This window comes from Mobula hypostoma, chromosome 28, assembly GCF_963921235.1.
Source record: "Mobula hypostoma chromosome 28, sMobHyp1.1, whole genome shotgun sequence".
Taxonomy (NCBI): domain Eukaryota; kingdom Metazoa; phylum Chordata; class Chondrichthyes; order Myliobatiformes; family Myliobatidae; genus Mobula; species Mobula hypostoma.
In genome coordinates, this window is record NC_086124.1 from 32,276,152 (window position 1) to 32,289,207 (window position 13,056).

The 13,056-nt window shown below is 50.2% G+C and overlaps 1 protein-coding gene across 1 annotated transcript in view; it reads right to left on the reverse strand.

Moving 5' to 3' along the window:
• The window catches only part of fam50a (family with sequence similarity 50 member A), a 105,261-nt gene that overhangs the window by 79,032 nt on the left and 13,173 nt on the right, over nt 1-13,056 (reverse strand). Inside the window, exon 3 of the mRNA XM_063035033.1 lies at nt 3,015-3,114. Coding sequence (XP_062891103.1) covers nt 3,015-3,114 — 100 coding nt within the window. The remainder of the gene's footprint in view (nt 1-3,014; nt 3,115-13,056) is intronic.

Genomic DNA, 13,056 nt, shown 5'->3' on the forward strand with positions numbered 1-13,056 from the left:
TCAAGGTTGCTATTTCAGAGGGACCTGCCCTGGTCCCAGCATGTAAATGCAATTGCGAAGAAAGCCTCCTCTTCCTCAGGAGTTCGCAAAGATTTGGATGACATCTAAAACTCTGACAAACTTCGAGTATATTGACTGGTTGCATCACAGTCTGGTAGGCAAACACCGACACCCTTGAGCAGTAAATCCGACAAAAAGTACTGGATTTTGCCCAAACATCACGGTAAAACCCTCCCCAGCATTGAGCACACCTACATGAAATGCTGTCGCATGAAAGTAACATCCATCATCAGGAATATCCACCACCCAGGACAGGCTCTCTTCTCACTGTTGCCATCAGGAAGGTGGTACAGAAACCTTAGGACTCATATCACCAGGTTCCAGAACAGTTACTACCCTTCAGTCATCAGACTCCTGAACAAAACGGAGTAACTTCACTCAGCTTCCTTCGCCCCTTCATTGGAATGTTCCCACGACCAACAGACTCACTTTCAAAGATTCTTCATCTCATGTTCTCGTTATTGCTATTTATTTATATTTGCATTTGCAGAGTTTGTTGTCTTCTGCACTCCAGTTGATCTTTCATTGATCCTGTTATAGTTTTTACTTTATAGAGTATGCCCGCAGGAAAATGAATCTCAGGGTTGTATGTGGTGACATGTACGTACTTCGATAATAAAATTTACTTTGAACTTTGAAGAGACTCTTAACCATCTCTATCGTACCTGGCTCCACCCCCATCTCAGGCAGCACATTCCAGGTACCCACCACTCTGTGAATAAAAATTTGCCCCGCACATCCCCTTTGATTGTACCCCCCTCACTGTGTTTGAATGCCCTCTGGTTTGAGACGTTTCAACCCTGGGAGAAAGAGATACTGGCTGCCAACTCTATTGATGCCTCTCATAATCTTATCAGCCTCTACCCTGCTCCAGAGGAGGAAAACAATCCACGTTTGTCCAACCTCTCCCGACAGATGAAGCCTTCCATTCCAGGCAGCATCCCCATGAACCTCTCCAAAACCACCACATCTGTCCTGTAATGAGGTGACCTTTGAGGAGAATGCCAGGGAAACAGGGAGACGGGGTTGTTCTACTGGCAGCTGGTATACATCCAATTGCCAAAGGAAATGCCTCAAAAAGGCAGCATCCATCATTAAGGACCCCCATCACCGAGGAACATGCCCTCCTCTCACTGCTACCATCAGGGAGGAGGTACAGGAGCCTGAACACACACCCTCCCTCTTTACATGACTAATTTATTATTTTCATTATATATTTCTCACGGGCATGAACATATATTTTACGTATTGCCATGCACTGCTGATGCATAATAACAAAACCCATGATACAGGTCAGTGATAATTGGGGCGCCACCACGGTGTAGCGATTAGTGTAAAGCTCCACAGCGTGAGTGCTCTGGGTTCAAATCCTGCCTCTGTCTGTAAGGAGTTTGTACGTTCTCCCCGTGACCGTCTGGGTTTCCTCTGGGTGCTCCAGTTTCCTCCCAAAGACGTTCTGGTTGATCAGTTAATTGGTCACAAGGGTGTAACTGGGCACCACAGACTCAGTGGGTCAGAAGTTTGTGACTCTGCTATATCGCTAAATAATAAAAATAATTAATACTAAACCTGTTCCTGGTTATTCTGACTACTCAGCTGGAGAATTAGGCTTCTCCTCCTCACCATAACCAAACCCTGTACCACTGATTCACTGCACCAGTGACCCAGGTTGGAACCTGACCTTTGGTGTTGTTTGTGTGGCGTTTGCATGCTCCAATGCCGCCCCCTCCCCCAGGCCAAGGGCACAATCTGGGAGGAGGGAGATATTGCCAGTGCAGGGAGAGGGACTCTACTAACACTGAGGGCCGAATGGCCGGTCTTCAAACTGCACAAATGATGAGTCAAACCCACCTCCTCTGCCCTGAGAAACCTACACAAGAATCTGTGTCTGACCCCGGGAGTGTGTGATGGGACGGTGTGGAGGGAGCTTCCCTCTGTGTCTGACCCCAGGAGTGTGTGATGGAACGGTGTGGAGGGAGATTCAATCTGTGTCTGACCCTGGGAGTGTGTGATGGGACGGTGTGGAGGGAGATTCACTCTGTGTCTGACCCCGGGGGTGTGTGATGGGATGGTGTGGAGGGAGATTCATTCTGTGTCTGACCCCGGGAGTGTGTGATGGAACGGTGTGGAGGGAGCTTCACTCTGTGTCTGACCCCAGGAGTGTGTGATGGAACGGTGTGGAGGGAGCTTCACTCTGTGTCTGACCCCGGGAGTGTGTGATGGGACGGTGTGGAGGGAGCTTCACTCTGTGTCTGACCCTGGGAGTGTGTGATGGGACGGTGTGGAGGGAGTTTCACTCTGTGTCTATCCCCGGGAGTGTGTGATGGGACGGTGTGGAGGGAGTTTCACTCTGTGTCTGACCCCGGGGGTGTGTGATGGGACGGTGTGGAGGGAGATTCACAGTGTCTGACCCCGGGAGTGTGTGATGGGACGGTGTGGAGAGAGTTTCACACTGTGTCTGACCCCGGGAGTGTGTGATGGGACGGTGTGGAGGGAGCTTCACTCTGTGTCTGACCCCGGGAGTGTGCGATGGGACGGTGTGGAGGGAGTTTCACCCTGTGCCTGACTCCGGGGGTGTGTGATGGGACGGTGTGGAGGGAGATTCACAGTGTCTGACCCCGGGAGTGTGTGATGGGACGGTGTGGAGAGAGTTTCACACTGTGTCTGACCCCGGGAGTGTGTGATGGGACGGTGTGGAGGGAGTTTCACCCTGTGCCTGACCCCGGGAGTGTGCGATGGGACGGTGTGGAGGGAGTTTCACCCTGTGCCTGACTCCGGGGGTGTGTGACGGGGCAGTTTGGAGAGAGTTTCACCCTGTGTCTGTCCCCGGGGGTGTGTGATGGGACAGTGTGGAGAGCCGGGATGGTATGCAATGAAGAGTAACGTTGTTGGACAGGGGCACGCAGAGCCTCGCTCTCTCTCTGACTGTGGGACAGTGACACAGAAACACTCACAGCAGCCGTTCCTTCGACTGCTCCTTCTTTGCCAGTTGTTTCTCTCGCTCCTTTACCAGCGCCTCCTGCTTTGCCTTCATATCATTTAGGGTCACCAACCCTGTAGACACAAACAGATAGAAATATCAATAGCCAAGAGAAGATCTGCAGATGCTGGAAATCAAAGTACTACACACAAATTACTGGAGGAACTCAGCAAGCCAGGCAGCATCTATGGGAGAGAGTAAACAGTCGACAGTTCCAGCTGGGACTCTTCATCAGGACATCAGAACACACAATATTAACAGTCACACATGTTAAGAACAGGCAACATATTGCAGACCATACTGACAGTCATTTTCTCTGTCTGTCTGTCTACTCTATGTTTAAGCCCAGGAGTGTGTTGGGATAGTGAGGAGGGAGCTTCACTCTGTGTCTAACCCCGGGACAGTGTGGAAGGAGATTCACTCTGTGTCTGACCCCGGGAGTGTGCGATGGGACAGTGTGGAGGGAACTTCACTCTGTGTCTGACCCCGGGAGTGTGTGATGGGATAGAGGACAGGGAACTTCACTCTGTATCTGACCCCGGGAGTGTGTGATGGGACGGTGTGGAGGGAGCTTCACTCTGTGTCTGACCCCGGGAGTGTGTGATGGGACGGTGTGGAGGGAGTTTCACTCTGTGCCTGATCATGGGTGTATGTGATGGGACAGTGTGGAGGGAGCTTCACTCTGTGTCTGACCCCGGGAGTGTGTGATGGGACGGTGTGGTGGGAGTTTCACTCTGTGCCTGATCATGGGTGTGTGTGATGGGACAGTTCTGTGATAATGTCAGTCGCCAATGGTTTGGACAGGAAAGTACAAGGCATGGTTAGTAAGTTTGCAAATGACACTGAATTTGATGGTACTGTGGAGAATGGAGGAGATGGAGCTCATCTGTACCCACTTATGGGGAAGGCTTCAGGGGTAAACCCGAGGAAAAATCCAGAGCTGGGAGTCCTAACACAGTCCTACACCGAACTCAATGCTGACTGACAATTCTGGTGACGCTGTTGCTTCCAAACCGTCTCAGTCTCTGCCGTTCCTTTGGGTTCATCATCTGCTTGGAGAAGGGGAGGGGAGCCTGCTGCACGGGCAACAGCTCGCTCTTTCACACAGCCCTGGCTTGCGTGTCGCACCGTCAGCTGGGACGCACCATCGATGGTCAAATACGACCAACGGTGAGCCCAAAAATTCTAACTGGACAGTGAAGATTACTAAAGCAGGTCGGGCAGCATCCGCGGAAAAGATCGGTCGACGTTTCGGGCCGGAACCCTTCGTCAGGACTGAAGAGGGAGGGGGCAGAGGCCCTATAAAGAAGGTGGGGGGAGGGTGGGAAGGAGAAGGCTGGTAGGTTCCAGGTGAAAAACCAGTAAGGGGAAAGATAAAGGGGTGCGGGAGGGGAGGCAGGGAGCTGATAGGCAGGAAAGGTGAAGGAAGAATAGGGGAAAACACAATGGGTAGTAGAAGGAGGCGGGACCATGCGGGAGGTGGTAGGCAGCTGGGGGAGGGGGCAGAGTGACATAGGGATAGGGGAAGGGAGGGGGAGGGAATTACTGGAAGTTGGAGAATTCTATGTTCATACCAAGCGGCTGGAGACTACCTAGACGGTATATGAGGTGTTGCTCCTCCAACCTGAGTTTAGCCTCATCATGGCAGTAGAGGAGGCCATGTATGGACATACCTGAATGGGAGTGGGAAGCAGAGTTGAAGTGGGTGGCTACTGGGAGATCCTGTTTGTTTTGGCGGACGGAGCGGAGGTGCTCGAAGAAGCGGTCCCCCAATCTGCGTCGGGTTTCACTGATGTAGAGGAGGCCGCACCGGGAGCACCGGATGCAACAGATGACCCAAACAGACTCACAAGTGAAGTGTTGCCTCACCTGGAAGGACTGTTTGGGGCCCTGAATGGTGGCAAGAGATGGATAACACTTGCACTTACAGGGATAAGTGCCTGGTGGGAGATCAGTGGGGAGGGACGTGTGGACAAGGGAGTCGCGGAGGGACCGATCCCTGCAGAAGGTGGAGAGGGGTGGAGAGGGAAAGATGTGCTTAGTGGTGGGGTCCTGTTGAAGGTGGCGGAAGTTGCGGAGGATAATGTGTTGGATCCGGAGGCTGGTGGGGTGGTAGGTGAGGACAAGGGGAACTCTGTCCCTGTTGTGGTGGCGGGAGGATGGGGTGAGAGCAGAAGCGCGGGAAATGGAGGAGATGTGGGTGAGGGCATCATTGATGACAGCAGAAGGGAAAACACGATCCTTAAAGAAAGAGGACATTTGAGATGTCCTGGAATGGAAAACCTCATCCGTCGCATCTGCAAAGCTCTGGTCACACTGCTATAGAAAGTGTGAGCAAACTGGAAAGAATGCAGTTTGCTTACAAATATGACGCCAGGACTTGAGGGACTGCGTTATAGGGAGAGGATGGCCAGGCCAGGAGCTTCTTCCTTGGGGTGTAGGAGACTGAGAGGTGATCTTTTAGAGGACATAGATAGGGTGAATCCATGCATTCCTTTCCCTCTGGGTTGGGGAATCAAGAATTAGAAGGTACAGGTTTAAATTGAGAGGAAGAGATTTAATGTGTGGGAGTGGGAAGGAAGGAGGGAGGGAGGGACGGGGCTTGGTTTGCTGCTGTTGTGCTCTGTGTTGTTCTGCTGAACATTGTTGCACTGGAGTATGTGGACTGTGCATTCTTAGTCATAGAAATGGCCCTTTTGGCCCATCTAGTTCATGCCTAGCCATTTAAATTGTCCAATCCCATCAACCTGCACCTGGACCATAGCTCTCCATACCTCTACCATCCATGTACCTATCCAGACTTCTCTTAAACAGTGAAATCGAACTGGCAAGCACCACTCGTGCTGGCAGCTCGTTCCACACTCTCATCACCCTCTGAGTGAAGAAGTTTCCCCTCATGTTCCCCATAAACTTTTCACCTTTCATCCTTAACCCATGACCTCTAGTGGTCAGTGGATAAAGTCTGCGTGTACTTACCCTGTCCATACCCCTTGTAATTTTGCATATCAAATCTCCTCTCATTCTTCTACGTTCCAGGGAATGGAGTCCTAACCTATTCAATGTTTCCCCATAACTCAGGTCCTCCAGACCTGACAACATCCTTGTAAAATTTTTCTGTCCTTTTCCAACCTCATTGAGTTGTTAACGGGAATGACAAATTTCTTGTATGCTGACACGAACACGTGATAAATAAATCTGCATCTGACACAATGGGAATCTGAGGGGAGAGGCAAGTTTTTTTTTTACACACAGTGTATGGAACGAGCTGTCAGAGGATGTGATTGAGGAGGGTGCATTAACAACATTTAAAAGACATCTGGATATGGACAGGGATAGGAAAGGCTTTGAAGGTTCAGGGCCAAATGCTGGCAGATAGGAAGGGGCCTCTTGGACAGAACAGAGCAGATGGGCTGAAGGGTCTGACGATGGTGTAACTGGAATCCCGGTGTGTTGATCTGATTGCCCTGTGGTGGAACTTGAGCACAGGGTCTCCTGCACGTTCAACTGCAGCACGACCAGAGTAATATTAGCCAAACACAAACAGTGACCAGGATGACTGGGAACCTTGGCCCTGCAATCTTATCCTGGAGCCGGTCCCACTCAACTTGAGCTGTCTCTCTTCAACACCAACGGATCCTTTCAGAGGTGAAGGTAGGAGCTACCCGTATGGGCTGGTGCTCCACATCTTCCACTTCGTAGCCCTTGCCCAACCACCGTCCTGAAGCACCATGGCGGTCAGTCTTTCCACCTGGGAGTGAGGGGTGGTCCCCAGTGGGAGTCCCTTTATGAGGGTGCCCTCCCCTGGCACATTGGAAACCCGGGGTGGAGGGCACTACACAGAGTGGTGCCCTGGAATAAATTTGTCCAGTTTGTGGACAGCTCCCTATCGCTTCTGCGGGCTGGAAGAGACCACGCGCCATATGTAGATGGAGTGTGTGAGGTTACATGCCCTATTTACATATCTGCAGGGCAGGGGTAGGCAGCTGCATTTGCCACCTGCCCCATGCGATGTCTATGTGGTCAGAAGGGAGCAGGATGTGTCCCTGTAAAGTTGCTCTTGCAGCCTGGGGCTGGCAAAGATTGTTAGCCATGGATCCTGGGAGCAGGTATCAGAGGGTTCAGACTGCCTGGCAATGTTCCAGTGCCCAAGTAACCGTGGAGAGGGAGCACATGGCGTCCACAGGTACCGTGCAGGTGTTCCAGTACTACAGGGGACAGAATACCACCCTTGACAGGGATGGGAACATTTTAATTAATTTATGGGACAACTTCATTGTGGTATTGCAGAATGTATTTTTGTACATATGAAAGGATGGATGAAGAATAGGCTGGGACGTTCCCAGGACTATGTGTGTGGCTGGGCTTTCGTGACAGCCTGGAGGGGGAGTGGCTCATGTGTCACTGAGATTCTGCTGCAGCAATTCTGCCGGACGAGCTTAATGTCGCCACCGACCGTGCTGGGGCTGGCTGTGTTGAGGTACAGTCGTCAAGACAACCGCAAATGGCCCTTTGTGACATCAAATCCTCTGTTCACATCCAAGCCACTGCGAGAAATCTCTTCCCAGCAGCAAAGGAGAGGGAGAAGAAGTGGCTTTTGTCTCTGGCTGCAGGTGGTCACTGGTACAAACTGCACTCTCTCAACTTGCACTAAAACGTCATGTGGTTCACTTCTGTTCGAGGGGTATAATGGACTTTAACGTATGCTTGTCACGCCCATAATGGACTGCACTGCCGCTGCTGGGAGAAGTTAATTTGCGTGCAACACACACACGAAATGCTGGAAGAACTCAGCAGGTCTGTGGAGGGAAATGAACAGCTGACATTTTGGGCCAAGACCCTTCATTGATACTGCCTGACCTGCTGAGTTCCTCCAGCATGCTCAGGGTGCTGCTCAGGATTCCTAGCACCTTATCTTATCATCTTTCCTTCTCTTTATCTAATTATTGAGATGCAGCACAGAATTGGCCCTTTCGGCCCCTCGAGCAGCAACCCCCGATTTAACCCTTGCACAATCACGGGACAACTTACAATGACCAACTAACTATGGACTGTGGGAGGAAACCCACACGGTCACGGGGAAACATATAGGAGCAGAATTATGTCATTTGGCCCATCTAGTCTCCTCCGCCATTTCATCATGGCTGATCCAATTCTCCTCTCAGCCTCCATCTCCTGCCTTCTCCCTGAATCCCTTCATGCCCTAACCAATCAAAAATCTATCGTCCCCTTGGCTTAGATGTAGATAAAGACTTGGCCTCCACAGCTGGCTCTGTAGGGTGAATGGAGTGTCCAGAGAGAGTAGCACCTTTGCTGAAAGGGCTTGTTGTGTCCACCCTGGGGCAGCTCACTCACCTTCAGCCCCCACCGGACATGCAGCTCTCACCTGTGCCTCCAATGAGCTGTCTGCATACCACAGCGGCCACACCCCACTACGCCGCTCCGACAGCTGGGTTACACCTGCTGCGGGTAGTGGATTACTGAGCTGAGGGCAGGCCACGTTGGTGCGACATTGCTGGCTGCCCAGCACAAACCTCACTGATCTGATTCGAGGCAAACGATGCATTGCACTGTTGATGCTCTGACGTACATGTGACAAATAAAGCTAATCTTTATCTTTTTAATTTAGTGTCATATGCAGACTGACTAACCACAGTACATTCTCATTCAAATCAATGACATTGAGGACGAACGGCAATGGGCCCAGCAGCGCTCCTCTCACACCCCGCTGAGAAAGGGACGGGCCTGTCCTAGTGTGCAGTCAGCTCTGGTGGGCTGGCCAGATGAGATCAACAGTGAAACCCGGCGGCTTTGTGGAGAGCGAAGGGCACGACAAGGCACAGAAGCAGCAGTCACGGTCATCCACTGCAGCCAAGCAAGATCCCAGTCTGTGATGACCACTCGTACCACTGGACTCAGACTTCCAAGGTCAAGGGGGTGGAATTGCCACAGTGAAACGGCTTTTCCAAGTTAAAAACTCTCCCATGCTGGCTTCTTCTTGTGCATCACTGGTGGGGAGGTACCAATAAGATGGAGACGCATTTGATCTCAGCGGCTTCTACAGGTTCAGCCACAGGTGTTTTGTCTTTTTTAAGTGCAATTTTTACAGTCGCAAGATCCTGCTGGACATTAAGAACTGAAAACACTGCATCGACGAGTTGCCCATTGGCGGAGGAAGTGAAGGAGCTGGATGGTGCAGATGGTGCTGCCGCCCGAGTCACAGAGGTGCGGGTGCAGTCTAACAGCAGGCGATCATCTTCGTCACTTTTCATGTGATCGCAGGACCCTGTTGGCCATTGTTAATGTGGAACGCAGCAAGTCCGAATGACCGATTTATTGGCGGACAGCTGAGGAACTGTGCGGTCTCAGCCAGAGCAAGGACTATGCCTCAAGCATGGTGTCGCCTGCTTCCGGACGCCCGGAAGAGAGGCGTCGGAGTTGGTGCGCTCCACAGGAAGTGGTGTGGCTCTGCGTCCAAGCTGGAGTCAGTGCTGCCCCCCACTATTCGCTCAGCAGAGAACAAGCTGTATTGTGTTTGACTGAAGATTTCTGCAACATTCATGGACTCGGGGTCTTGGACCCCATATTTTTTGTGTGACTGTATTTTACTGATATCTTACATGTGCTTGCTATCTTGTATGTGCGAGGACTAAGTCCCAAGCCATGTATGTGCCTTGTTTTGCACCTTGATCCAGGAGTAATGCTTTTTTGTTTGGCTGTATTTGTGGGAATTCATGTTTGGCTGAATGACAATTAAACATGAACTTTGAACTGTGAAGTGCACAAGTCTAACACACCATCAGGTACAACAGACAACCGATTCGTCACATATACCCAGAGCAATGAACTTGAATGAGATCAGGTGACAGGGTACAGTAAACACAAGAAGACGCAGAAGCAGGCCACTCTGACACTCGATTCTGGCCCACCGTTCAATGACTAACTCTGATCTGCTTTGAATCTGAAGGCAGAGTGCAAGGTGAATGGCAGGATTCTGAGCATTGTGGAGGAGGAACAGAAGGATCTTGGGGTCCACGTCTACAGGTCCCTCAAATTTGCCGCGCACGTTGATCAGGGGGTTAAAAATGCGCAGGGCGTGTTGGACTTTGTTAGGGGATTAGTTCATGAGCCACAAAGTGACGCTGCAGCTCAATAAACCCTGGTAAGACCACACCAGGAAGGATGTGGAAGCTTCAGAGAGGGCGCAGAGGAGATTTACCAGGATGCTGCCCGGATTGGACAGCAAGTCTTATGAGGATAGGTTGAGAAGGAGGATGAACGGTGACTTGATAAGAGTTGTACAAGATGATATGAGGCATAGATAGAGTGGACGATCAGAGACTTTACCCAGAGAAGAAATGGCTAATAGCCGGGGGGGGGGGGGAGTTGTAATTTTAAGGAGATTGGAAAAATATATAGGGAGATGTCAAAGGCAAGTTTTGCTTTCTACAGAGTGGTAGGTGCCTGGAATGCACTGCCAGGGGTAGAGACAGATACATTAGGGACATTTAAGGGACTCTTAGATGGGCACACAGATGATAGAGGGAAGAGTTAGACTGATCCTAGAAAAGGTTAAAAGACTGACACAACATTGTGGGCTGAAGGGCCTGTATTGTGCTGTAATGTTCTCTGTTCAAATGTGAGCAAGCTGGGCAGTGTGCTGGCCATCAGGATAAGCAAGGAAGCTCGGTGAAGACAGGGATCTGCGGGCGATCCTGGAGCAGCAAGTCTAGAGCCTGCTCAATGACACTGCACTCCGAAGGAGGGAGAGAGCTTCAGTTGTCTTACACAACACAAGACAATTTCCCCTTCAAATCAATACTAGCCCCCAGCATAATAATGCCATCGCTCCATTCCCGTTTCTCCATACCCCTGCCACTCACGCATTCTAACACTTGTCCAGTGCCTCTCCCACTCATTCTTTCCACTGTTAGAATCAGATTTAACTTCACTGGCATATGCTGTGAGATTTGTTAAGCGGCAGCAGTACATAGTAAAGATAACTGTAAATATATACACACACACACACGGGGGATGAAGCTGTTCCTGAATCATTGAGTGTTCCTGAAATCACCAGGGGCAATGCTACAGTCTATCTTGGGGATGTGGGAGCACTCCTGTGGTGGCAAGGGAGAGCAGGAAAACTCGGGAGCAATCATCCAATACTCCCTCTGTTCCCGATAGCTCACAAAAATGTCTTTTCTCCTTTTACTTATGTTTTTCACCTTAAATGTATTTCTGGGACTGTTCGTTTGTGATTTACGGTAGAGAGATTGTTTGAGAAATCCAGCGCTTTGTTGCCTCCGAGACGATTCCGGGAAACGAATGCATACTTGGATGGCTTCGAGGCGAAGAAACTTTGAGATGGGGCGCAAGGCGACATTCAACTTCATTTTGCCGATAGAGTGTCCATTAATCACCGATTAAACCGTCAAGGAAGATTGAGACATCGAATGAGAATGTGGAAGGCGAGCAAGAGTTCAGCTTTTGATTGCTGCCGGAGAAGGAATCTGTGAGCCGCCTATCGCTCTCTGTGGCAGGCGGTGAGGCCTCTCTGCCTCGTGTGGTGTCCCTCTCATTCGATGACTGTCGGTGATATTGGAGGATGGCATCGTGGTTCTGCATTTATGGATTGGACTATTGCGTTTATGGACATTTTCAGACTTTTATATTCTGTGATTTTAATTGCCGTTCCCCGTTGTACAAGGGGAGGGTGCTTGGGGGCTGATGTTCTGTTAGTTTTTTGTGCAGGTTGAAGTAGGTTTGGGGGGGGGGGTCGATGTTCTTGGTTTGTTTTGTGCGGGGGGGGTTGATGATCAGGATGCCGTTCTTTTTTTGTACAGGGGGAGTGGGTTTGATGTTTCTCTCTGAATGAGTTTTTTCTTTGTTTTGTGGCTATCTGGAGAAGAAGAATCTGAGAGTTGTATATGGATCCATTCACTGGGCTGAAGGGTAGCAGCATTCAGTAAGTTACCTCTCAGCAAAGGTAAAAGGATTTGAGGGAGTGTTGCTGGAGGGCATGCAACAGAGCAGGACAATATGGAAGTAAGGAGGGCTACAAGAATGGGTTTGTTTTGTTGGGAGCCAGTGTGGGTACAATCAACCAAACGTCTTCCATCTTGATAAGTGCTTTGGAAAGTCAGATTACACTGAACCAGGGAGATCTGGACAATTCAGTGCACAATTGCCTTCATAGGAGGAAGCAGAAGGTGATGGTGGAAGACTTTTTTTTTGACTGGAAGCTGGTGATTTGTGGTGTTTCCCAAGGGTTGGTGCTGGGCCCACTGCGACATCAATGACTTAAATAAGAATGTTCAAGGCATGGTTTGTAAGTCTGCATGTGACACTAAGTTAATAAGTTAAAGATTAGCTTTACTTTTCAAACATACATCAAAACATCGAAACAGTGCGAAATGCAGTTTTTGCAAAAAAAAAATCAAATTGGCAAGGATTGTGCCAACGTAGCATGCCCACAGCTCATCAATCCACTACCCTCGCCAGGTTTAGCCCGTCTGTCAGACCAGGGTGTGGCCTTTGCTACACGCAAACAACTACCTGGAGCCACAGGTGAGAGCAGAGTGCCCGGTGGGGACCAAAGGTGAGTGAGCACGACAAGCCCCTTCACTGGAGGAGCTGCCTCTCCCTGAACATTCCATACACCCTGGGGTATACACCTTAGGATATAAATTCCACAAGAATTAAGTTATTATCTTACCAGTGCCCGTTTCACTAACCCTGACCCACAGGTCTTTGGGCTGTGGCAGAAACCTGGAGGAAACCCATGCAGTCACAGAGAGAACATACAAACTCCTTACAGACAAGTGTGAGGCGTTGCAGTTCAGGAAGGTCCACCGAGATGCAGCACAGAGCGTCATAGGAAGTCATTCCTGCCTGTGGCCATCAAACTTTACAACTCTTTCCTTGGAGGGTCAGACACCCTGAGTCAATAGGCTGGTCCTGGACTTATTTCCTGGCATAATTTACATATTACTATTTAACTATTTATGGTTTATAACTAT